The sequence below is a fragment of the Trichechus manatus genome, unplaced genomic scaffold, assembly GCF_000243295.1.
Source record: "Trichechus manatus latirostris isolate Lorelei unplaced genomic scaffold, TriManLat1.0 scaffold00040, whole genome shotgun sequence".
Classification (NCBI taxonomy): domain Eukaryota; kingdom Metazoa; phylum Chordata; class Mammalia; order Sirenia; family Trichechidae; genus Trichechus; species Trichechus manatus.
In genome coordinates, this window is record NW_004443976.1 from 19,099,388 (window position 1) to 19,124,931 (window position 25,544).

The 25,544-nt window shown below is 55.4% G+C and overlaps 1 protein-coding gene across 3 annotated transcripts in view; it reads right to left on the bottom strand.

Annotated features, from left to right (window-relative positions):
• Positions 1-75: 75 nt before the first annotated feature.
• ABR (ABR activator of RhoGEF and GTPase) overlaps positions 76-25,544 on the bottom strand; it is a 205,914-nt gene continuing 180,445 nt past the window's right edge. Inside the window, exons 1-8 of one of the 3 annotated variants that reach the window (XM_004376173.2) lie at positions 25,149-25,310; positions 10,438-10,497; positions 10,048-10,157; positions 9,229-9,368; positions 7,934-8,068; positions 6,916-7,021; positions 3,969-4,116; positions 76-3,356 (exon numbers count right to left, since the gene is read on the bottom strand). In XM_004376173.2, the coding sequence (XP_004376230.1) occupies positions 3,267-3,356; positions 3,969-4,116; positions 6,916-7,021; positions 7,934-8,068; positions 9,229-9,368; positions 10,048-10,157; positions 10,438-10,497; positions 25,149-25,310 (951 nt within the window). In that variant the 3' untranslated portion in view covers positions 76-3,266. Of the gene's footprint in view, positions 3,357-3,968; positions 4,117-6,915; positions 7,022-7,933; positions 8,069-9,228; positions 9,369-10,047; positions 10,158-10,437; positions 10,498-25,148; positions 25,311-25,544 lie in introns of those variants that run through there. The other 2 variants (XM_004376170.2, XM_004376172.2) reach the window with 2 other exon arrangements.

A 25,544-nucleotide genomic window follows, 5' to 3' on the forward strand; every position in this document is an offset into this window, starting at 1 on the left:
GTTTTAGCTGGCTGGGGAGCCAGTACGAGCTCATAAACCAAACACCAATTCTCACAGACATCTGTTCCTGACCCCTAATAAACAGTGTCCAATGGCTTCAGCTAGTGGGAGCCCACCATTAACCCCACAGGCTCTCCTAAAGGGAGGCTGGGGTCCAACATCCCCCAACAAGTGGGTTACACCAAAGGCTGCCCCAAAGACATACCACTTCGAAGGGAACATTAAGAAAACTCTGAGGAGTTTACATAAAATAAGAAGCCTCTTTAATGGACAACTTCCTGCCATGTCACTGAGGCATAGTGATGGCCAGGTCCCTTGTGGAGCATCTGCACTTCATGAGAGGAACTAGCAGCAAATGCTGAAGGGCGAGGCCAGAAACAGCCTGGCTGGTGGTTAACCTGGAGGCTTTTGGGAAGAACAGAAGGACTGGGCCCACCTCCCCACAAAGCTCTCCCATTCCCCAGAGGCCAAAGGGAAGGCCTCTAGGTAAATAGATTTCTGGAAACACATCTGGATACAGCTGGAAGAGTTAAATATTTAGATTGGTGGTCTTCCCTGTACTACTGAGAATACAAACATCCACACCACAGGGCTGAGTTTTGTGCAAATGTTGGGGGTTTGCTTTTTTTTTTTTTATTAACATTTTCCTCTCACATGGTTTACATCAATTTATAATAATTACATAAGTTGAAACAGAACGTAGACCAAAAAAAAAAATATATCCTTACCAACTTATTAAAGTCAAATATTAATGAAGAGTCCCATCCTATCTGTATCAGCAAATACTCCTGGCAGCCCTCAGCCACTGCCCGGCAAGGACAGGCCCACCTGGATTCGTCACCCATCTGCTGCGCTCCTGGTAGCATAGCCTGCTACCAGGCACGTGGCTGCAGGGGTCTGGGCTGCAGTCACTGACTCAGGAGAACCCACAGGGTATTTCCTCAGCGCAGCTTAGCCCAGCTCTGGTACCTGCCCCTTCCTACTAGGGGTGAACTTTATAAATATGATAAGCCTTCTGCATTTCTCAGCCCTTCCTTAGCCTTCCGTCTGCTCTCACATTGCCTAAGCAAGCCTTGGGGTTGCGGTAGCTACCTGATGCTGAGAAGCAAACATTTCCTTTTTCCATTGGTTTTTGGGAGGAGGGAGGCACCCATTTTTGGCTGCAACCAGCTCCAGTTGGGCCTCCAGTCCGCTACTGTCAGTCACTTTGGAAGCAGGCAAGAGCTTCCATGACACACACCAACCCCTAAGGGCTGAGCAGAGGCTCCAGGGATAGTCACACTGGGATCTTCAGGCTCCAGCGGTGCTCTTTCTCCACCTCCTGTCCCAGAGAGCAGGGCTCCTTGCTAAGCTGCTAACAGGCAGCGGGGTGGTCAAGTACTTTTCTCCTTAGGCATCCCTTTCCTCTTATATGCACAGAATGTGTACCATTCTGCCCAAGATCTGGGCAACAGGTGTAAACGAGGATCAGACAGGACCCTCTCTTGTACTGAGCAAGTATTTCAGCCTGAGGGCCAGCAAACCCTTCTTTAAGATAGCCCTGAGCACAAACATTGGCAGCTACTCACCCCAGTCTTGAGGACCAAGAACCCTCCCTCCTCCAAACAGGAGAGCCAGGGAGCTGCGTGCTGCCGCTCAGGTTCCTGCAGCCACGGAGTCCCTGCCCTCCCAGGCCAGCTGCCACAGGCTAGCGGCCACTGCTCTAGGGAAAACTGCATTTTGGGACACATCCCGCTCCAAGACTCAGCAGTGGGACTCAAAGTTGGGAATGCAATCTGCTGATCCCTTACTCTGGAGTGTCAACAAGGAGACCCCCAGCAAAACCCAGTCCCATGAGAGGCAAGTGCCTGGGCTTCTTCATCCCTCCCCAACGTCTGTAGTTTCCCAGAATTCACCCATAGGGCTGCATCTAGGAGCTAGGGGTGGAATGGCAGAGCTAAATATGGAGGGGCAGCACCATGGCACTGGCCACTGCCAGACTGCCTTTCTTCCCCAGGCCCTGGAGCACACGTGGCAGTGGGCTACCCTGGGCAGAGCTTGGCTGTGGAAAATGTGTGTAAAATCTAAGGCAAAAGTACCGTGAGGTACGCGAGGTGCCCGGGGAAGGACTTGCCTCCTGGACAGAACCTGCCTGTGTCCGGACACCTACTTCAGCCATATCAGCTGCCCTCCTGGAAGCCTGGCTCCCTTAGAAAAGCCACTGCAACTCCTTGCTCCCAAGGGCTGGCTGCTCCCCGACAACCCAGACACCCATGCTGCATGGCACTGCTCTGACTGTCCAGCCTCCCTGTTCCCTCAGCAGCCCGACTCTCCCCGCCTCCGCCCAAATTCTTGCCTGACCCTCTGGCTATCCTGATAGCAGGTCACTTGTAACTCTTTACACTCAAAGGAAACAGACCACCAGGGAAAAGGAACTGAAAAGCAGTAGAAATAAAAACAGTCAAAGATGCCACACTGGAAGGCAGAAGACAGAACAGATAAACCCCCAAATTGGAGATTCCCAAATGGAAAATTCCAGAAATCCGCTCTCCAGCTCTGTGCAAAGCTGGGGATTAGTGTAGTCCTGTCTCCTTGTCCAACATTTGCACAGGCAGCAAGGCAAAGCAGGTGTGCTTCCACAGGCGGGAGGCGAGGAGAGGGCTGGGGGCAGCACCCGCAGGATCAGACCCGCTGTGGCCACTGCCACCCAGGGCCTCCACAGAACTGCCAGGATGATGGAGCGGAAACTGAGGCCTTGCATGCAGGCGGGCCGAGCTGGAGGAGAGGGCAGGGAAAACCGAGCGGAGGCTGCCAGGAGACTGTCATCTGGGAGCAGGGCCAGGAGAGGGTAAGCTGGCAGCAGCTACACAGCAAAATAAAAGCCCTCGCACTGGACTCAGAAGGAAAGAAAGTGTTGGAGGCAGTGAAAGAACAAAGCAGGCTCTCTGTGTGCCCAGACCGGGTCAGTCACTACCTTTTCTGCATGACAAATATACATAAAACGATTCCCAAACAGCACGGAGCATCAGACACAACTAGAGATATGCAGGGCAGGAGCCGGGGGTGTGGTGGTGAGGGCTGGGGGCTGGGTCACCTGGCTTTGTACAAGGTGGCATAAAAGATGCACATATTCCAGTTCTTAGAAATCTGCTTCCCTTGTAGTCTGGAGTGCTGGGGTTGGGAGTTTTCTATTGCAGTCTTTCAAGTCTCTGTTGGGCCTCCCAGCGGGAGAGGCTGGCTCTGGCCACCCCCCTGGCCCCACCCCACAAAGCTGCCCCAGCCTCAGGCTACACGTCAGTGGAGAAGTACAGTGTGTTCCGCTTCAGTTCTGCGAAGGAAATGGGGGGGTGCTGCAGGTAGTAGAGGAGGACCTGGACCTGTGGGAAAAGAGACAAGACTGGGGCTGGGGTCCTTGGCCTCTCAGCCCTCCTCATCTGATCTGTTGAGTAGAAATGGCCCCTGGGCTGGGGGCAGACCTGGCTCTGGCCATCTCCCCTTCCTTGGAAGCCCAGGTGTGTTTGCCCATCTTCAGCAGTAGAGGGCGCTGCAGGGCAGAGGGTGGGGAGCCTGGGGCAACTTCCAACTCCCTACCTCATCTGAGGTTGGCTTTCTCTTGGCAGCCATCTCTCAGACTGGCCCTGCCCCTGGTCTTACAGGGATCTCAGAGAAGCTTCCTGGACCTGGAGCAGTCCCAGAGTTTCCATGCATGAGGCCAAGGCCTTGGCTTTTCTTTCTACCCCCGAGCTTGCTGAGACTGTGAGGTAGTCACGGGAATGCAGTCAGCTCCTGAGGCAGACATTCCCCGGGGGTCTGGTCTGGGCTCCTACACTTTGTTTTGGTCTGGGAGGGGCAGGACTGTCCACAGCCCGGCCTCCCTGGTGACATCCTACAGATAAGCTACCAGCAGCCCGGGGTAGGGAGGGCGTGGGAACTCGGAGCTGCTCTCCACACCCTCCACCCACCGCAGGCCTGGAGAGTGCTGGTAGTACCTGGGCCATGACATCATGGGACCAGATGTCCGCAGCTGACGTGAGATGTGCTTTGCTCTCCACTTCTGAGGGTCTCAGTAACGTGGGGCCAAACACGGTAGCCAGGTTGTGAAGGGACATTTTGTTGATGGGTTCCTTCTCAGCAACCCTGAAAGGGAGGGGAGGGGAGAAGAAGGAAAGCATTTCTAAGCAGCCACTTTGCACTCCGGGACCCCAGCCTTACCAAAAATTCCCAAAATGTGCTCACTAATCTTCCCTCTCGTAAGGTAGAGACCTCCTGGTGGGCCTGGCCAGGCTTGGCCCAACTGGAACTAATGTTCTAGCTATGTCCCAGTACATTCCTGTAACATATTCCTAGCTCCTGGGCCACACAAGGATCCACAGACATCATCCATTCAAACTTCTTTGTCTCAGAGGTAACAATGTTACTGTTGTAAGAGCTTTCCCTGTAATAGCTCATCCTTATCAATCTTTGAGGCAGGTATGATTATCATCATCATCCACATTTTACAGATGAAGAAACCAAAGTGCAGAGAGGTCAAATAACTTGCCCAAAGCCATGTGGTAGTAAGTAGTAGAGCTGGGATATGAACCAGGCAGTCTGCCGACAGAGTCCATGCTCTTAACCACTCTACTACTCACCCTTGGTCCAACATCAAGTGCTAGTAAGCACCCCGGAAGAAGAGTCAGAATGAGTGGGGCTGAGGCAGGGGAAGAAAGGTCAGAGGGCCTGGGGCACCAGCAGCAGCTGCTAACTAGATATGAGTCTCTCCTTAATCCTATCTGGAGCCCAGGGGCTGTCCTCCCATGCCTTTCCAGAAGGGTCTGCCTCCTGGACCCCAGAGTTGCCTCCCTTTGGATTCCTCCCCCCTTCTCTTATGTAACAGGCCAGATGCTCTGTAGATACATCCCCTTAGCGACAAGCAGGAGTTGCCATCTGTGGCTGGTGTCCCAGCAGGCCCAGTATCACCCCACATCAGTTAGAAGAAATGTTTCTGGGGCTGAGACCCCCTTGCCCCGAGCGGCACCTCTCAGCCCATTCCCTAGGATATCATCATTCCTACCCTCTGGGCGAGCCATGGATGTGCCTGCTGGCTGCTATGGAAATAGGCAGACAAACATTGTCACACCAGGAGGCAGCTGTGCGGCTTGCTAGCCCAGCCCCTCACCACACACCTACATACCCACACACACACACCCACACCCACCACACACACTCACCACACACCCACACCCCCACACACCCCCAGGCCAGGGGCCCAGATGTGGGAACAGACTGTGCCCGGGTCCCAGTTCCCAGGGTGGAAAACCTAATGAATTTTCCCTTCCCACTCCTCCCCCCTGCTCCTCCCAGTGCTCGCCAAATTATCTGGGAATTGGTTGGGACTCTGGTCCTGGCCAAACCAGAGGGAAAAGTGTCTCATAATGGGGTAAACAAGACACCAGCGCCAGCGGCTTCCTGAGCCGGCCTGGCTGAAGCGAGGCTGGGAGCCTGGGCCTCAGGGAAGAACTGGCCCATGAGAGCAGCCTCCTCTCTTCCTTGCAGCCCACTCCCGGGGGGGGGGTCCCTGGTCCCCTCATCCTGGTTGATAGGTGGCTGTAAAGGATACCCCATGATTCTTCCTATTCACTCATGCCCAGGACAAACCTGGGCTCAAAAGTGAGGGGCGAAGACATGGATCAACCTTGGAAACATCACGCTGAGTGAAACTGTTAGTTGTTGTCGAGTCAGTTCTGACTCACAGCGACCTGATGTACAACAGAACGAAACACTGCCCAGTCCTGCACCATCCTCACAGTTGTTGCTGTGTCTGAGCCCATTGTTGCAGCTACTGTGTCAAATTAGTCAGACAAAAGAGGACAGATACTGTGTGATCCCATTTATATGAAATATCTAGAACAGGCAGATGCATAGAGACCAAAGTTGATTAACGGCTACCAGGGGCTGAGGGTAGACCAAAGTGGAAACTTACTGCTTAGGGGCACTGAGCTTCTTTAGGGTGATGGAGAACATTTGGAAACGGATAGTGGTGATGGCTGCACAACATGATGAATGTAATTAATGTCACTGAATTGTACATGTAAAATCGTTCGGATGGCAAATGTTTGGTTATATATATTTTACTACCAAGGGAGCGACGAAGACACCTTCGGGGCTAGCTTCACTTCTGAACTTTATGGCAGGCCTCAGCCTCAGCAGCTCTCGGTTTGACCCAGTGTGTCGGGGGGAGGGGGAGCGGTGAGAAGGGCCTTAGTTTAGGATTTGGGAGATGTGGGTTCTAGGGACAGATCCGCTGCTACCTCAGGGAAGTCTCTGCTGCTGTTCGGGACTCAGTTTTCCTGCATGGGGGTCTAGGCCAGTGGGTTTCAAGCTTTTCTGACTATGATCCACAGTGACAAACACATTTTTCATTGTACCCCAGATGTTGTTGCCAGTTACCATCGAGTCAGTTCTGACTCGTGGGGACCCCATGTGTGCAGAGTAGAATGGCCCATAGGGTTTTCAAAGCTGTGACCTTTCAGAAGCAGAATGCCAGGCTTGTCTTCTGAGGCACCTCTGGGTGGGTTCGAACTGCCAACCTTTTTGCTAGTAGTTCAGTGCATAACTGTTTATGTCACCCAGGGACGCCTATACCCCAGTACACGTCTATATACAACTGAACAAAACAGCAATGCTTATGCTTACCGCTTTTGTTATTCCATTTCCTGAATGAACCATTGATAGGTTGGGACCCCTGATTATAAAATCCATTTACTGTCCCTGGCTCTAGCCCCGCTGCTGTAGCAAACCTAGCTATTTCTCAAAAGAGAAGAATGTGAAAAGCAAACTCTCACCCTGCTACGGTTGGCCCCATAGAGGCCGTTGCCCATGAGGAAGAGGAGAAGAGGTGGGTCCCTGCTTTCCCCTGAGCTGGGCCCGTCTGTACTGTCCCCTGGGCCCCGTTACCTTTTCAAGTGTTCCAACAGGAAGAGGAAGGTGATGAGGTTGGGGTCGGGCAGGGAGCGGAGCAGGTGCATCATGCAGTTTTCCTTGGCAGCAGGGTCTGACAGGGCTGGGGGGACACAAGGGGGTAGACAGCGCTGGGCTCGGCTCCAAGGGTGGGGAGGGGCTCCACAGCCCTAGGTAGAGCCCCCATGGTCATGAGGCTGAGGGACCCAGAGGGAGAGCCCAGGCTGCCCGTGCTTAGGGAGCAGACCTGGCAGGGAAGGACCTGGCGTCTGGGTGGGCTGTTACCAGCTGGTTCCTACCAGAAGGCCCACCAACCCATGACTGGTAAGTAAGCCAGAAGGCAGGCTGGTGGGCTGGGGGGAGGAGACCCCCTTCCTTCTCCTCACTGCCTGGGCCTTTGCCACTGCTGCCCGTCACCACTCTGTCTGTAAGACTGCATTTAAGACAAAGGTGATGTCTGCTGCCGATGGTGTGAACGTCTTTCTCCTTCAACCATCTCTGATGCTGGGGCGTCAGGGGAGCAGCCTTCCATGGGCTCCTCATTCCCCGCAGGACGGAGCCCTGATCTGAGCCAGGACCCTCTGCCCCCTCGCCCACCTATGGCGTAAGGTGAGGAGGTAAGAGGGCGGCCATGCTGGAAGGCTCAGCACAAGCCATCCCACGTGCAGTCCGGCTCTAACCAGGCTCCTCCTTGGCTCTGGGGTACTGGCCCCTGACCACACACCTCAGGGCAGTTCTTCCTAGCCACCTGAGTGTCCACGTAAGGAGTTCAGTGTCCAAGTAGGAAGCACAGAAGGCAGCCCGTGGAGACAGTGAGAGGAAAGGGGGTCCAGTTCTGGATCAGGTCTCAGCAGGCCACAAGGCGCCCTCCAGGGCATCCTGCCATGCAGCCCTGGTGCACTGGGAAGCATGGGTGAGGAAGGGGAGCCACAGATACGTTCTCTTGTCTCTACTTTGCTGGTCAGGGAGGCCTGGCCCAGCCCAGCCCTCCCCTCAGGACCCCCGGGAGCCTCACCAATGCCCTCCATGAAGGCTGGGTAGAGTCGGTCTGTGAGGAGGGGCTCAGGCAGCTCCCGGAAGTACAACTTGAGGGTGCCCGCGATAGCGTTGATGTCCATGTCGCTCAGCATCAGCAGGATGTCCTTGTTGTCTGTGGAGGAAGGTGTGAGCTCAGGGGCTGGGCTGGCCTCACAGTCACCCCTTTTTCCCATGCAGCCCTCGGCTGGGCAGGTAGCCCTGTTCCAGCCCCCACACACATCCTGAGACAACTCAGCCAGGAGCCCCCTCACCCACTCTGCCTCTGGTTCTGGTCTCCCCCAGAAAGGCAGGATGCAGGCAGTGCCCACAAATCATCTGTGACTCAACTCTGTTGGTGGGGGACAGGGGCTGAGAGAGACAGACTTTGGCCCCCAGGGAGGGATGGTGTGCAATGCCATCACCCAGAGTTCTGGAGCCACATTCATACCACACGGCATGAACCCTCCTCCCAACAGGAATCTCCCCATCGCCAAGTTCCTCTCTGGAAGGCACTGCACATTTTTTACACTTAAAATCATGTTCCAGCCAAGCCTCAGCTTCCAGGCCACACACAGGAGTATGTGCCAGCACGTCCCCAGCCCCCTGTCCTCTGCCCCCCACTCCCCCACCAAATCTGCTGGCTAGCTGCCCGGGAACACCCAGCAGAGCCACTGGTCACTCCCCTCACAGAATCATCACTGCCCGGCCATTCAGGCTCCCTGACTACTGGTTCTCCCTGCTGCTGCTGCCTAAACCAGCAGCATCGGGGAAAAGACACCAGAGTGGGAGGGCCTCCCACCAAGGAGTTCACAGTCAATGCTAGAGGCTCCCAAAGGATACTCGGGGCCCTGAAGATGCCAGAGAGGAGCGGAGCCAGCCAGCTCAGGCTCAAATCCCTTCAATTTTCCCCAAGCCCACGAGGCACCCAGGAGCTAGCAAGAGAGCCAGAACAGAGACTCTGGAGTCAGAAAGATCTGAGTTTAAATCCAGGCGCAAAGCCTACAAGCTGGATGGGCAAGTGACCTGGCCTCTCTGAGCCTCAGTTTCCTTATCTATAGCAATGTAGAGAGGTTGGAGGGGAGAAGGACAACATGAGAAAGGCAAAAGAAGCTCTCACGACAGGGACTTCAGAAGGGCCCACCCCATGCCACGCTGGACTGGAGACTGAAGACTAAGGTGACTCTGCCATGGGCTAGTCCAGGCCTCCTGGTTCCACTGACCTGCCCACTGGCCCTACCAGCCTGCCTGGGCACCCCCTGGCCCCACCGCCCTGGCTGGGCCTCCCAGACTCACTGGCATCAAAGACGGCCTTCAGCGCCTGGATGTCTGTGGCCACCCCTGATATCCGGTAGATGCCGACCTCCTCAATGCCCCGCTTCTCCACCTCCTCCACGCACTGCCGGACGATGTAGGGCACCTTGGAGCGCTCCCGCCTGGGGGTGCAGGTGATGTCAGGGGAGGGTCTCCCGATGACAGTTACACTGTAGTCACCCCCCACCAACACACCTTGGCCTTGGAAAGCTCTAGCCTCTAGATCAGGAGGGTGGGGCAGGAAAGGGTGAGAGAGCCCATACACCTCCACCCCGCCCGAGGCCTGCCTGCTGATGGCCAGTCAGGGCCTGAGGCATAGGCAGCAGATAAGCCTGATGACTCTGGGGAAAAAATGTTCCCCTAGAGCAGACGTCTCAGATTCAAACGCTTATGGGGCCCCTGGCAGCTACCTTACATGAGTGAGGTGGGGCAGATCCTGGAGACTAAGGAACGGAGGTGGGGACAGCAGTGGTGAACTGAGGACCATGCCCTTCCCAGGAGGGCAGCCACCACTTAGATTCCAGCCACTCCTCCCAGTCAAAATGTGGGCTGCAGTCGTCAGATCCTCCCATTTGTCACAAGAAGCTGGCCATCAGGGTTTCACGGGAAAGCTTAGTGTTGGCTTGTTTATTTCTAAAGCATTGTGGGAGCCAGCGAACACTCCTCCAGACTGGCCGTGTGTGCTAACCAAACTCAGTGGTGACTGATCGGGTGCCAGGCATGGCAGAGATGGCTGGAAGGCAGGGGCTGGGGGGACCCGGGGCGCTGATCCCTGCACCAGGCCCCAGAAGCAGCACCTACTTCGTCACCACGCTGATCTTCACACCAAAGACGCCAGTCTGCTTCTTGGATGGGGTCCTCTTCAGACTCATATCTCGGCTGGTGAATTTCATGGAGAATTCCACTTTGATCTGGTTGGGAGTGAGGCAGGCATGAGTCCCCCAGGGCATGAGTGCCTGAGAAGTGTCCCCAAAACACAGAAAAGCCCCTCCCCAGGACTGCAGACAAGGGCTTCCTCTGGCACCCAGGGCTCCCTGAAACGGGACGGGGTGGGGAAGAGGTAGAGGAGGGGAGGGGAGAGGGACTGGGCTTGGAGGGTTGAAGGCAGCACAGCATCTGAGGAAACAGCCCGGGGGGCAGGGGCAGGGCCACCCACCCACTGCGCAGACACTTCTATCTCCCCTGGCTCACCCCATTCATCTCGATCACATCCGTGTGCCAGTTCTTGGTTTCCACCGTTTGTGGATCCAACTGCAGAGAAAGCAAGAATGTGAGTGAGAGAGATGCCAGCTCTTGGAGACCCAGCCAGAGCTCCCCCTGCTGGTCAGCAGCTGCTCATGTGTGAAGCTCCACTCTGTGGGCTAAATGGTCAGGAAGGCAGACGCAGGGCCTGATGCTCTTCTTGAAATCAACCCTTCAGGAGGCTCCATTCCCCAAACAGGAACTCCCTTGGCCCTCCCAGACCCCTGTGATGGATGGGCAGGGCACACTCTGTTAGGCTCCTCTGCCTATCTCACCTCTTGGATCCCGACCATCCTATGAGATAGGTATTATCACCCATTTTACAGATGCAGAAAATGGAGGTTCACAAAAGGTAAGCCACTTGGCTCAACCACAGAACTGGAGTTGTCAGGAGGGCATGCAGTGCCATGCTACGCACATGGAAGGTGTGGAAGGGGAGGCAGCGTGAGGCAGAGGTTAAGAGCCCATTCTCAGGGGTCAGGCAGCGTGGGTTTGAATCCTGGCTCTGCCTCTTCCAGCTGTATGACTTTGGCACATTTTAACCTCTCTCAGCCTGTTTCTTCATCTGTAAAATGCAGCCAGTGACAGAACCTGCCTCACCGGACTGGTGTGAGGATGCAATGGGATAACTCAGGCTAAGCGAGTGGTCCCTAACTAAGCAAATGCTCTACAGGGGAGGTCCCAGTGACTGGGGCTGGAGCCTCGATGAAGCGGGGGACAGCAGAGAGAGCCAGAGGCATCCCTCATGTGGGACCATACAGGACACCGTCCCTAACTCAGTGGCCTTCAAACTTTTGCTGGTGTACCCACAGAATAATTTTGAAAAACCATGCAATCCCTGGCACATTTTTAAGTTGACATCTGAATATTTTCATGGCAAGTCTAAATAGTTGCAAAGAATACCACTTCCAGAACAATGTAAATGTTGACATCTTAAAATAAAACTGTTACATCATTCCTTCAGTGTATTCAATGGAATCTACATACCATAGTGATTTGATACCTACCATCATCCATTTAAAAAATGCACGAACAAGCTCTTCTTTCCCCTGCATCATTCCCTTTTCTTCCTGAATTTATACTTCTATCCCATTTCCCCCCAAGAATTTTGTCCTCGTTTTTTATAAAGTCTTATTTATCACCCTATATTTTGCTTCAGCAAACTTATCTGTATAAATTGAAATTTAAAATTTCCTGAGACCACAAGGCTCTAAGTATTCAAGATACATTTTGGATTAGTTATTACAATGATGGTTGTTGTCAGCTGTGTGGAGTTGGCCCCTGACTCGTGGTGACCCCATGCACAATGGAACAAATGAAGTTGCCCGGTCCTGCGCCATCCCTGTGATCCATAGGGTTTCATTGGCAAGCGTCCCCTGACAGACAGGTGGTGGCTGCACATGAGGTACACTGGCTGGGGATTGAACCCAGGTCTCCTGCATGGAAGGCGAGAATTCTACCACTGAACCACCACTGCCCCCATTATAATGACTGTTGTGTGCTGCTGAGTTGATTCTAACTCATCGTGACCCTGTGTGACAAAGCAGACTGCTCCATAGGGTTTCCTAGGCTGTAATCTTTATGAGAGAGATTGCCAGGGCTTTTCTCCCACGGAGCAGCTGGTGGGTTCGAAGCACCGACCTTTCAGTTAGCAACCAAGTGCTTAACCATTGCGCCACCAAGGGCTCCTTATTACAATGATTAGCAGTACACAATTAAAAAACCAACACATTACAAATTTTAATAAGGATGAAGCAGCCACGTAACATTTTATTGGAATGCGTCTCTTAATGAGAGGGGGAGAGCATTTTTCCTTTCTCCTTCATGTATTGACATGAATATTATTTTCTGCTAGAATGAAACAGGGCTCCGCATCGATTCTGTTCATATTTTTTGGTTTTTATTTTTAAAGATGGAAGTGATGAAAAGTCTTGTTCCCATAAATAAGTAGATGGGGGCTGAAAAGTGTTTCATTATAGCAATGTTATGTAATTCCTTAAACTCTTTCCACATTATTTGCCTTAAATAACATATACAGCGTTGTAAAAAATTATTTTAAATGACCTTTCAGCTGACAATCAGGCTCTCCGTTGGAAATCAAAGAAATGGAAACCAGTTGACTTGCGGAAGTATCGGTAACCCGGTCATTACTTTCTCAACACCCATATGAACATTTCAGATGGCCCCTCGGTTTGGCACCCAGGAGGTCTGGCACCCTGGGCCAGAGCCCCACAGACAGCCTGGGGCCCTCCCTCTGTAGAGGGAGAGAGGGGATGGGGAAAGGCCTGTTCTCAGCTAAGTCAGTTTTTGGAAGTAGCCCCTATGGGAGTTGAGGGTCTGTAAACTGATGCCCTTAAAACACTCCCTGCCCACGGACCCCCTGGAAAGTCTGTGTACCCCCAGGGACGCGTGTACCACGGTTTGAATGCTGATGCTCTAACAGCCACAGTCCCACCACAGAGGGAAAACCGGAACTGGGTCAGCCCAGGGCTTCTACAACACGAGGTGAGTCCCTCTGGTACCTCCTACCACCCACACAGCCTGGCTGGGAATAGGGGCACCCAATCCACTGACGGGGCCTGGTCTGCACCTAGCTCACTCTTACTCTGTACCTGGGCTAGCTATGGCCCAGGCCCGGCCTTCAGCAGTCAGCTCCCAGCCTGGAGGAGGCAGAGACTAAGAAGGGAGGGAGAGTGGTATGGAGACAACTGCTCCCCCCGCCCCCCGCCCCGTTATCTCCTCAAACACGCAAGGGAAGTGTGCAGGAGCCACCAGCCTGGGCACTGTCTCTTGTGGACTTGAGAGTAGGCACTCAGGTTTGGGAAGGTGTGCAGAATTAGCCACGGGCTGGGTTCTCTATTCCAGAAGGCTCTGAGGCCAGTGTCCTACTGGGTCCCCAAGGTCTCACTTACCTGAAGCTTCCCTCCCCTCTAAACTTCCATATGCCCTAAACCCCCACTGGGCCTATAGCACAGGCTGCAGCAGTTCCTTCACCCCAACCAGACCCACTGGGTCTTGGACACAGGGCCTGGGTCTATCCTTGGCTCTGTCCCCCAGCAGTGACCACACAGAGCCACACACGGGGTTGTTATTGTTAGCTGCCATTAACTGGTCTCTGACTCATGCCATCCCCATGCACGACGGAACAAAACGCTGCCCGGTTCTGCACCATTCCCATGATCACTTATGGATCAGTCTACTGTGATCCACAGGGTTTTCACTGACTGATTTTCAGAAGTAGATTGCCAGGCCTTTCCTCCTATCCTGTCTTAGTCTGGAAGCTCTGCTGAAACCTGTTCAGCATCATAGCAACATGCAGGCCTCTAGTGACAGATGCGTGGTGGCTGTGCATGAGGCGCACTGGCCAGGAACGGAACCCAGGTCTCCTGCATGGAAGGTGAGAGTTCGACCACTGAGCCATCACTGCGCCCAGACACCAGCTAAAACTAAAAAGCCAAACCCACTGCCACTGAGGTGATTCTGGCTCATCGCGACCCTATAGGTCAGAGCAGAAATGCCCCCTAGGGTTTCCAAGGCTGTATAATCTTTATGGAAGCAGACTTCCACATCGTCTCTCGCGGAGCGGCTGGTGGGTTCAAACTCCTGGCCTTTTGGTTAGCAGCTGAGCGCTTAACCACTGTGCCACCGGGGCTCCTTGGACACTGGACAGAGAGAACTTAATTGCTCTTCGTCGACTGACTGAGCCAGATGCTACTTGGGAGACACATTCTGGAGAGACCAACCCCTTTTAAAGCCCATCTCTCCAGCCATCAGCATAAACCCCGGGCTGATTCCATGGCCCTGGTACCTGGTAGGATCTGCCTAAAGCCCCACCCTGTCCCTGATCACCATGACCTGGTACCTCCTGGCAGCTGCCACAGACTGAGATGATGGTCCCTCCCTGAGTCCAAGCGTGGGATCTGGACACAGGTCTCGAGTAGGGAAGGACTGGGAGTCAGAAAGACCTGGGCCCAAATGTTCCCTCTTCCATTTGCTGGTCAAGTCATTTCATCTCCTTAAACCTCTTTCCTCATGTAGGCAGCCGCACCTACCTCACAGGATTGTTATGGAAAACAGTAACAGCAACTGACAATATTTTGAGCACTTCCTATAAGCCGGACACTGTGACAAACCCTTAACATCCAGCATCTCCACCCATTATGATCACAAGCCTATGAAGTGTCTGCCTTTCTACCTGCTCCTGTGTGACAGATGAAGACTCTGAGGCGTCAGAGATCATGGAAACTGCCCAGGGCTGCACACCTAGGAGTGAGAGCTGGACACAAAATCAAGTCTCCCTGACTCACCCGCTTTGCTGAACTGCAAGATAATGTGTGAAGTACCAGCCTGGCGCCTGCTCCTCTCAGCAGCAACAGCAGCGGCTGCCATCATTATTTACTTAGAAAGGAGACGTCGGGCCTCGTGGTGTGTGGTTTGGCCCCGCAGGGAGACCTGGGTGCTGGCAGGCTGCCTCCTGTTCAACTCTTCCATCCCCTCCTTCCCTATCCCTTCTGTTCCAGCTGATGAGTAGCAACCCTGCGTTTCCTGGGAGCATCCAAGCCTGGAAAAGCAACTCCTGAGGCTGAGAGTCTTCCCTGGATCACCCCAAGCCACAGGAATCTTCTCTTCCCCCCCCCGCCTTCCTGCCCCTCTGCAGCCTGCGGAGCACCATTTGCTCTGTTTCACACGCACCAGCCTTTCAGAGGCCAGACCTGGGCAAGGTGGAGCTGTACTGCTTTACTGTGAGTCTTCACCACTGCCATCTTCCTGGTCCCTGCGGCAGGTGTGGCCCTGGTGCTCCCTATGGGAGGCATGCCCAGCTCCCCAGCACCCCGACAATGGAGCTCTGTCTCCCAGGAGGCCAGCAGCCTCCAGAAACCAAATCTATTTCAGGATGTCATTTAAATACAGAGTAGGGAGGGTGAGGAGTGGAGAGAGACATGGGCACATTTTCCAGAGAAATGATGTTGCCTGAATAGCTGTGGCTATTTATAACCCCTGGGAAATGTGGACTCTGCTATTTCCTGATTAAATTAGTGCTCGGGGTGAGGAGCCAGCCCCTGGGATGCCAGTGGAAGGGGACACCTGACAGCTCACCCTCCAGTCCCAGTAGACAGGTGCTGTCCATGGGGCCTGGGGAGCAGGTACCTGGGGGAAATCTGATCACCTGAGGGAGGAGGACAGGTAGGCATGCGAAGGGCCAGGCTGGGGGACACACAGAGGGAATCTCCTTCACATCCCAGGTAATATACCCACATACACACACACCAGGGTCCCTGAAGCTGGGGCCCAGGCAGGAGACGGAAACAGGGCCACAACACATCTTGGAGAAAGTTATGAATGACTGGGCCGTAAACAGCCACTAAGAGCCGCTCAACGGTTTCTTTTTTGTCTTTGCATTTAGACTTGGTCAAATCATGGCTCCGCGTTCAGGCCTCTCCCAAAGAGAAATGGCTGACTTCTGGGGTGATGTCTGGGAGAAGACCAGGTCCTCCCGAAACAAAGCCCTGGGCCCCTGCTGGGAATCCTGCATTCCCATGTAAAGTGAAAGCAGATTCTTAGGGAGAACCCAAGTGGGTGGCTGGGGGGCCGCCTCACCTTCTTGGCCTCAGTGGCCCCACGTTTAGGGCAGGAAGCACCACAGCAGCCTTCAGGTGGGCCGAGAGGGTGTGGGAATCCAAGGCTGCGAGGATGTTCTGTGCACACCAAGCACCGCCCAGATGTTGGGTATGGCCTTACATTCAGGAATCTCCTCAGGAATCCCCTCTGAGAGGTCCAAACCCCAGGCCTGAGAGGAACTGGGGCAGGTGACCTCCTTCCATCTGACTTGAGTGCCGTTCATGGCTGTCTCCCAGTATCTGGGATTCAGGAGGTACCCAGTGACTTTGGGCCGCCCTCCACATTGAGGTCCCCATTCCTATTCCCTAGCAGGTGACAGAGCCCAGGCTCAAACTCAGGTCCTTCTGATTGCTGGGCCACACCTTCCACTGTACCACACTTCACACCACACTCCCTCAACCATGGCAACTTGTCTGAAAGTGTCCTAGTGATTAGTTCTGCTGCAGCCCTTACATTCACCAACCAGTTGCCCTCGAGTCGATTCCGACTCATGGTGAGAGAACTGCGTGTCAGAGTAGAACTGTCCTCCACAGAGTTTTCCATGACTGATTTTTCAGAAATAGATCACTAGGTCTTTCTTCCAAGGAGTCTCTCTCTGGATGGACTCGAACCTCCAACCTTTTGGTTAGCAACAAGTGTGTTAACTGTTTGCACCACCCACAGACTCCAGGCCCTTTCTTTAATCTACAACAGGCCTGTGGTGGCCCTGGCTGTGGGCCACCGGCGACAGATGGTCAGAGCCAGCCACTTACAGGCTCAGTGGAGGGGGAGGCCCAGGCGTATTGCAGACCTCAGTGAACATGACTTCAGCATGCAACACAGGGGCTCACTTGTCGACAGAGACCCATGAAGACAAACTTCACCAGGGGCCCCAAGGGCTCTCAGGTCCTCCACCTCCCTCCCCACAGCCCCTTGGCTCTACCTCTGAAAGCCTGAAATAAGCCTTTCCCATTAGAACCTCCCTATGTCACTTCCATACCCCAGGGGATCAGAGGTCAGAGAAGCCCCACCCCCGGGCACCACCCCTGACTGCTGTGTCCCTCCAGGCCCTTTCTCTCACTCCAGGCACTCCTCTCCCCATGGCTCCCTGGGCCCAGGGCCTGGCATGCTGCCCCATCCTGGGATAGGCGGGGACTTCCCTTGAAGCCCAGAGTTGGCTTTACCCATTCCTGCAGAGTGGATTCCAACTCACAGTGACCCTATAGGACAGAGCAGAACTACTCCGTAAGGTTTTCAAGGAGCAGCTGGTAGATTCAAACTGCCGATCTTTTGGTTAGCAGCCGAGCTCTTAACCACTGCACCATCGGGGCTCCAGAGTTGGCTCGAGGGCTACTAAAAGCTAAGTGCTTCTTAACAGCAAGGGTGGTATATCCTGTATACCGAAGCTGTCACCCCAAGATGCAGGATAGGAACATTAGGAAATGTTTCAAGAAGGACCTCCATAAAATCGGCCCGTGAACGGGGTACCAAATGGAAATGCTTGGGCTATTCCTGGGCAATCCTGCTGGAGACTGAGTGCTGGGTCGTGGAGCCCAGGCCCTGGGCTGGTGTCACATCTGATGCTGGTACACTTCCTAGGCCTCCCAGGCCAGTGGCCATGGTGGCGGTCCTGGCTGGCTCTCCACTGCCCTCCCCCAACAAGTGCATCCACACATTCAGGGCTGGGTCCCCTTGGGACACCACAGCCAGCCTGTCATTGAGACAGACCACAGGCGTAAGAGGCATGGCGGGGCTGGCAAGGGGGGATGGGGAGCTGCCAAGAGCCTGCCTTTCCTCCCTTGGGGCGGGTACTGGAGGAGGGTACCGGAGGATTCCATCAACGTGGCTGCTCTGAGAGGAAACTCAGAGAGAGGCAGTGCAGAGAGGGAGGAGGCCGCCAGGGCCTCTATCCCGGCTTCCAGCTCAGCAGGTGGGTTGAGGGGAACCAGGACTGGCTCAGGAAGCTCTGCTCTCTGGCCCTCACCCTGCAAGGGTGGCCTGGCCAGGCCTCCGGGGCTCCCCTTAGGATGCCCTGTGGCCATGGTCTGCCCACCCACTCTCACTCCGGGCCAGCCCCACAACAGGCTTGTACTGGCTCTCCATTCCAAGATACAGAGAAGGAGGCCCCTTCTCCTCAGCTTGCCTCCCCTTCCCCTCCCAAGAACTTTGAAGTCCCTGAGGCCCACATATGGAAGGGGTTTAGCAGCTCTGAATGAAGCTTTTATTGAAGCCAGGTTAGTCCCGTGGCACCCACTGCGACCTGCCTTCCCCAGCGCGCCACATTCCAGAGGCTCAGCCTGCCTTGGACAGAGCTCAAAGTGGCCTGTTCCAGGAGGTCCCCATGACTGGGCACATCTCTCCCACAGCCCTGGGGCCCTGCCTTTTTTTCAGAGCTGGCCCACCCACCCCAGTCCTCCTTGGCCCAAACAGCCTGAAGACTTCACCCCAGGACCAGGTCTCAGACCAATAGCAGAGAGTTGGCCCTGCCTCAGCCCAGGGCCATGCTGGGGGCACCGGGGCAGCAACGGCAGGGGCAGTGGGTAGCTCTTGAGAAAAGACACTGGTTGGGCCCAAAGCTATGCAGTGGCCCAGTCCCCAAAGGGAGGAGGCCAAAGTCTGAGGCAAGAGGCTATCTGGGGTGCTGACCGGGAAACTTCATGCTAATTGCTATGGTGAGGCCTTTAAGACCACTGTGGCCTCTCGTCTTGGAGTAGTTTGGTAAGAAATACAAGTCCTTCTTTGAAACTAACTCTACCCTCCCTGCCCAGGCCAGAAGTCCTTTCTGGGCATGGAGCCTGCTGTTAGCGAGGTGGGGGGCACTGGCACTCCCACTGCCCACTCCAGTGCTAAGAAGCCTCTTGGGTGGACTCTCCCCAGGGCCCGCATCCACTCTTGAGTCTCCCATTCACGAGACATCATCAGAAGTAACTGGTGTGCCCGTTATTTCTATGCACAGCATGCTAGGCTGGGTCCCACACGTAGCAAGGCTGTCGGGCTAGGCCCCTGCTTCCAGAGCACCCCTTCCAGGGCATGCAGCCACATCCCAACTGGCCCCAAGACCACCCAGACAACTGGACAAACGAGAAGCAGCCACAGGGCCAGTGTGGGCTCTGGACTTCCTCCTCGGAGGCCTCGTAAAGCAGAAAGGGGCAGTGGCTAAGGGACTGGGCTCTGGGCCAGACTCCCTGGGTTTCAGCTCTGGCTTGTCCACTAACCTGCTCATGGGATCTTGTCTAGGTCACTCTCTGAGCCTCAGTTTCCTCATATGTAAAACAGAGTGGAGAATAACAATACTGACCTCATAAGTTATCAAAAGCATTACATCATCTAACTCAGGTCAAGGTCAAGAACGCTGCCTGGTGCTCAGGATGTGCTCGAAATGCACTGTCATCACTAAAGCTGTGCTTCCACCCTCAAGTAGCTTCCCATCACACTTACAGTGAGAGCCGAATTCCCCACCATGGCCAAGGCCCTGTGCGGGCTAGCTGCTGCCCACCTCGTCCAGCGTCATCTCCTGCCCCTCTCCACATGGCCTCCGTGTGCACTCAAACGTGCCACGGCCATCCCTGCCTCGGCATCTACCCTGCTGGCTCCTGTGCCTGCAATGTGCTGTCCCCAGATCTTTCATGGTTGAATCTTTCTTGTCATTTAAATCTCAGCTCAAAAATTACCTCCTTAAGCAAGGACCCCCCTCCTCCCCATCACTCTCTTATCCACTGCCTAATTTTATTTTCTCCATAGCACTTATTTGTTTACTGTCCGACTCTTCCGAAAGACAAAAAGTGCCAAGAGAACAGGACCTTGCCTGCATTGGGCACCTCAGTATCCCCAGTGCCTGACAGACCCCGACATGGAGGGTGCTCCATCAACATCTATGGACCAAATGAATGAACTGGGATGTGGAGGATGGAGGAAGCAATGCCTTTCTGCCAGGGTTCCTTCAGGAAAGGGGCCAAGAAGCACCACATTCCTGCTTGACTCTCTTCTGCAGTCTGTGGTGAATGGCTGGCCTGGGCCCAGGGGCAGCCTTGTGACCTCTCCAACCCAGACTTTCCCAGCATGTTGAGCATTTAAGGCTTAGGAATAGAAATAGGAATCTTGAGACGTAGCCAAGATCATCATATGAACTGGATCTAGGAGATCATCCTGTTCACTTTGCTCACTGGACTGATGCCAAAGAACCAGAGAGGTGAAGAAATTTGCCCAAGGTCACACAGCAAGTTAAAACAGTAGACCCAAGACTAGAAAAATGAGACCCCTTAACTCCTACCAGCCTGGTGCCCTGCCCTACCTGGCACGCTGTACCATATGAGCATGAGGGGTAGGGGGGCTCCAAACAGACTTCCTAGAGCAGGGGTGGGGCCTTCAGGCATCTAACGGGAAGGAGGCTGTGGGTGTCAGTGCTCTGTTTGTGCCCATCTGAGGCAGTGGCCCAAAGCTGGGGCCACTGTCCAGGATAGAGAAGGTTCTGGCTTCGACTCAGGAGCAAGTTCCACTTTCTCCCAGCTGAAGCAGGGCAGGGGATCACTGTGGGGATACTGGAGGCCTCCCAGCCTCTCTGCAGAAGAATCCCAAGGGTTGCTTCCTACCTCTCCAGGGCCCACCCTGGGGGACAAAGGACAACAGGGCCTTAGTCTAAGACTCACTGGGATCCAAGACCACAGTGACTTTCTCCTGGGGAGTGGGCAGGCAGACCCTGGGAGCATGGGCTGTGTGTTTCTCTAGGGTGCCAGGGAGCCCTCAGAACAAAACACCCTTCCTGCCTCCGGTGTGATTTGGTGAGGGAGAGGAAGCCAGAACAGCACCTGGTGGTGAGCTCCCAACAGTCTGGGCAGCCAGCAAGACTACTCAGGAAATAGCTAGGCCTTCCCAGACTAGCGCCCCCCAACCAATGTCCAACAACTCCCCCAAACTGGCACCTGCAGAAATTTCTGGGCTCTTTCCAAAACACCTGCCAGCCTGGGCCTGGGGCCTCTGAATATTCCTGCAACGCTGGACCCAGGCAGCTTTGGCCTTTCAGGAACAACCTCGTTGGAAGGCTCAGCCCTCCCTGGTCAAGGGCCATCCAAAACCTAGGGCACCCAGCCCAGCCTGCCTGACTAGCCAAGCCTCTCGTGGGTCACAGAGATGTCAATGAGGGCCCAGGCCTTTTCTCCCCTCCCTTAGTGCCAAGAACCAGCACCTTGCCAAGTTCACTCAGAGCAGGGCTCCTACCCTGGCGTCAGTGCCCGCCCTGAAATGGCACACAGTTTATACACCCAGGTGGCTCTGTGGGTGGGTGGGGGCTCCGTGACCTTCATCAGATTTGCAAAGTCAAGGACTCCTCCTCTGAGGAATCTAACAGACCTCGCAGGGGCCAGCGTGGTGGAAAGGCAGGAGCTCCGGGGGTCAAGAGACCACTCGTGCGGTCCCAGGAGTCAGGTCTCCTCATAGGCAGCTCAAGGCGTGGGGAAGCGCTGTGAGAAGCATAATGGCTGTAGGAATTCAGGGGAGTCCCTCCAACCCCCCATTCTACCTGCCAGTGGCCTGGCCACAATCCTGGCCCACATGAAGTCCCAGGGGGAAACGGGCTGGCTGCAGGGGTCTCCAGCCCAAGGGAGATGCACTGCTGTCCCTGTTCTGTGGCTGAGGGATCAGTACAGGGTGTGAGAAGTGTGGCTGGTGAAGCCACAGGATGCAGGTTCCTTCCCATCGGCAAATAAGGGGATGCGGGGGGCAGGGCAGAGGGGTAGGCAGCCAGGGCCAGGATAGATCTCTAATGCATAGGCTCCAAGATCTTTTCTTGATGCCCAGAGCCAGACTATGAAATGAAGCCATTGGGCCCGAGACATGTCCGGATCTTGTACCCCAGCCCCCAGCTCACTGCCTCAGATAGCCCGTCACTGGCTCAATTAACCAGGTGACGTGCACACGGGCTGCCTACCTGGTGCTATCTGCCAGGAATAATTTTCAAGCTAAATGACAGAATCTGGGAGGGGTACAGCTGCCCTGTGGTGACATCCAAGAAAGTAAGGAAAGGAACCTTTCTCCAAGACTCTCTGAACCTAAAGATTCCCCAGACAAGGGGCCCAAGGGGGGGTTCCCCCCGTTCTTCCTCAGGTAACACCTCTGGCCCTCTCTAGAAGAAGGATGAGGCAGAGCCCTTCTCAGAACAAGCTGGCTCACTCGGGGCTCAGCAGGAAACCCCTCGATTCACCTCACCAGTCTCCAGCTTCTCGAGAGCAGCTCTTTGGAGGCTGAGAAGTCTCAGACCCACGTGACAGTCCCTGGAAACAGAGACGTCATCAGGAACGGCCCTCAACTCTTCCCTCACTCCTCTGGAGCCTGCCATTGGGCCTGAGTCCCCTTCTGCGGCCCAATATCTGGCCTGCCTGGGTCAGGAGTATCTCCTGCCTCAGCTGCAGGGATAGTAGGAGCCTTGATTTCCCCTGATCTGGCCTGATTTGAGGCCCTACTAACCATTTTAGGACTCCCACAAGCGACCCCACTAAAGCCTTCGGATGCTTCAGGGGGTGGGGAGTGGAAGTCCTCCATCAGCCACTCCCTCTCCAAAGTTCAACCTTCTGATGATGTCCTAGGGATGTGGAGGCAGGCAGGGTGGGAGGCAGAGCAAGGCACTTAGCCTGGCCTACTTGAGTGTGATTTGAGACAAAAAAAAAAGAAAAAGAAACTAGAAATGTGAACTTAAACGCCAAGAGGACTGGCAAAACCCACAAACCCAAATGCCACGTGTCTCCTCTGCTAAATGCTTGCACAACAAACCAGCTGCCAAGTCAGAGGCCAGAACGAGGCTTCAGCCCCAGAACCTTTCGCGAGGACAAGAAGCAGCCAACCATAGACCCTCTGGAACCCAAAGGAGAGCCCACGGCCCCCTTCCCCAGCAACCGGAGACCTGTAGGCATAGAGGACCCACAGGTATTTCAGAGGCTCAGCTTTAACTGTGGGACTTTTCCATCTAAACAGATTGTTCATCTCCAGCCTGGGTCCTCAGATGACTCATCCCTCCCTCCAGCCTTTTCCAAACCTTTAGTTAAGTGGGACCAAGAGGACCACAGGTGTCTCCAGCGTCCACAGCCTCACATCCTCAGGGCGCAGTTAATGAGGAGTTAATGAAGCAGCCCCTGCTCCCAGGGCGGGGCAGTCCCTGGCACCCTTCCCCCACCCCGCCTAAGCTGCTGCCTCATCCCAGCACCATCGGGAGGGGAGGCTGCTGCATGGAAGAAATAGGTTAATGCTGCTGAGGAAAGAAGAAATGTGGGTAGCGGCCTGGCTCCACAAGCCCACCTGCTCACCTACCAGCCTGGGCAGACAGGTAGGCACAGCAGGGTGGGTGTCCCTCTGCTGCCCGCAGTGCAGACCCGTGTTCATGACCCTGACACACTTTGTCACACAGCATGTGCCAGGGCACTGAATCATCTGCCACACAGAGCATCTTAACGCCACAGTCGCCCTGCAGATGCACAGACGCCAAGCAGACCGGCAGCCCTGTGCCAGCCTGGCCCGCCATCCTTGACCAGAGGAGCACAGTCAGACCCGGAGCCATCGCCCAGCGTGCCCTGGATGTAAATGCGGATGAGGAGTTCCTGAAGTGGCTTCTTGGTTTTGCCAGCCACAGATGGGTAGAGAAAGGAAAAGTGAAAGTCTGGGACTTCAGGGTTTACACACTGCCCTCTACCTGCTGAGCACCTCCCCAAAGGGCAGGTAAACTGGAAGGGCTCTGTGGGGCTGGCGCTGGGCCAGGAGCCTGCTGCGTCAGTTTTGTGCCAACCTTGAGGTTTGGGAATGATGACGAGCTGTGGGCTGGTGTCTGCTGGCCTCAGGAGGGGCTGGGGGAGAGGCTCCATGCTGCCGGGCACAGACAGCTGCCTCAGCACCAAGGGGCTCTGGTAGCAGCTGGGGATAGCAGGGCTCTGCTAGCCTGGTCCCCAGGGAGGCTGAAGGTGACACAGGGGCCAATGCAGGACAGCTCAAGTTGCTGCCTTGCCCAGCACTTTCCAGGACTGATGTCACCTCTGGGAGGGTCAAGTGTGCCCTGCTGGCAGGGGACAAAACTAAACAAGGAACCAAGAACATTTCCTCTTGGCAGGTGTCAGGGGCCTCTAAGCCGGCTGGCAGTGAGGGCTGGCTCCGTGTGTCCCCTTCTGAGTTACAGGAGGGCTTGCAAATCCCCATCTACCACACGGACTCGCCAAGCCAGGACTGGCATCCTGCGACATCTTACTGAGACTGTCCTTCGGTCTGCAGAGTTATCAAGCACTTACTGTGCGCTTGGCACTGGGTCTGGCCTTCCTCGGACGCCAGATGCCAGGGCCCAAAGCCAGTCCGGGGACAGCCTGCCCAGCTGCAGGACAGTCAGCTTCTATCTCAGATTTTATCCCAACCCAGGTCTGGGCCAGCAGAGTGCCCTGGAGCAGCCTGGGCTGAGTGGCCCGCTGGGTCAGGGAGCCCCTGGCACACTGACTGCACGCTGGCACTGGGCCAGCCTATCACCTGGGTGGCCCCTGAAGACGCAGCTGACAGCCCCCAGACTCAGCAGAACCACTACCACCCCATAATCCTCATCCCTCCTCCTGGTGGAGAACGAGCCCCACAGCCCCACACAAAGAAACCTCACATTGCAGGCAGATGGTGTGGAGGTGCCCCTGCAGGGTTCAAGACTGACCCTCAGCAAAGGGGCATTGAGCACTGCCCACTGGACACCCAAGCGAGGGGCCAAGGCTGGGCACTGTGGGAGAACAGAGACCCAGGGGCCCCTTCCTAAAGTCTGTTCATAGTCTTGCCTGTATAGACTCAGAGGAGCCAGCCCCCCTTTTCCTGAGACTGGGACAGATGCAGAGAAAAGCAGCCACGGTCCGGGGTGGAGGTAGCAACCAACACTAATCATCAAATTAAGGCCATTTAGAGACCCACATACATATGCCAGCCTCGGTCCCAGAACTCCAACGGTCCGGCAGAAGCTGTGCTCGAGCTTAAAACGGAGCGCAGGTCAGGGAGGAGCAAAGCAGCCCAGCAGCCCCAGCTCACCTCCACCCACCCCCTCCCACTCGATCGCCCGCTGGCACCTTTTGGCGGAGCAGCTTGCTGCGCACCCGGCCCCAGAGCCGGGCGCCCGTGTTGAGGGGCCGCTTGCTCCCGGGCTCCTCTAGCTGATCCAGGCAGCAGCGCTCCAGGGGTTCGCACACCGCCGTCAGGCTGCAGTCCGGCTGAGGCAGGACGTCGGTCATGCCGGCGGCAGCGGCGAGGCCCAGCCCCGACGGCGGCCGGGCCTCGGGGGCCAGCTCCCGGCAGACAGAAGAGGAGCTGGCAGCGCTGCCGGGGCTACGCCGGCAACGCGGGGAGAGACGGGAGCCGTGCGGAGCTCTGAGCCCACGGAGCCTGCCTGGAGCTGTTACCGAGCCGGCCAGAGGAGCGCACGGTGCGCGCTCAGCTTCCTCCTCCCCTCTGCAGCCCTCCTTTCC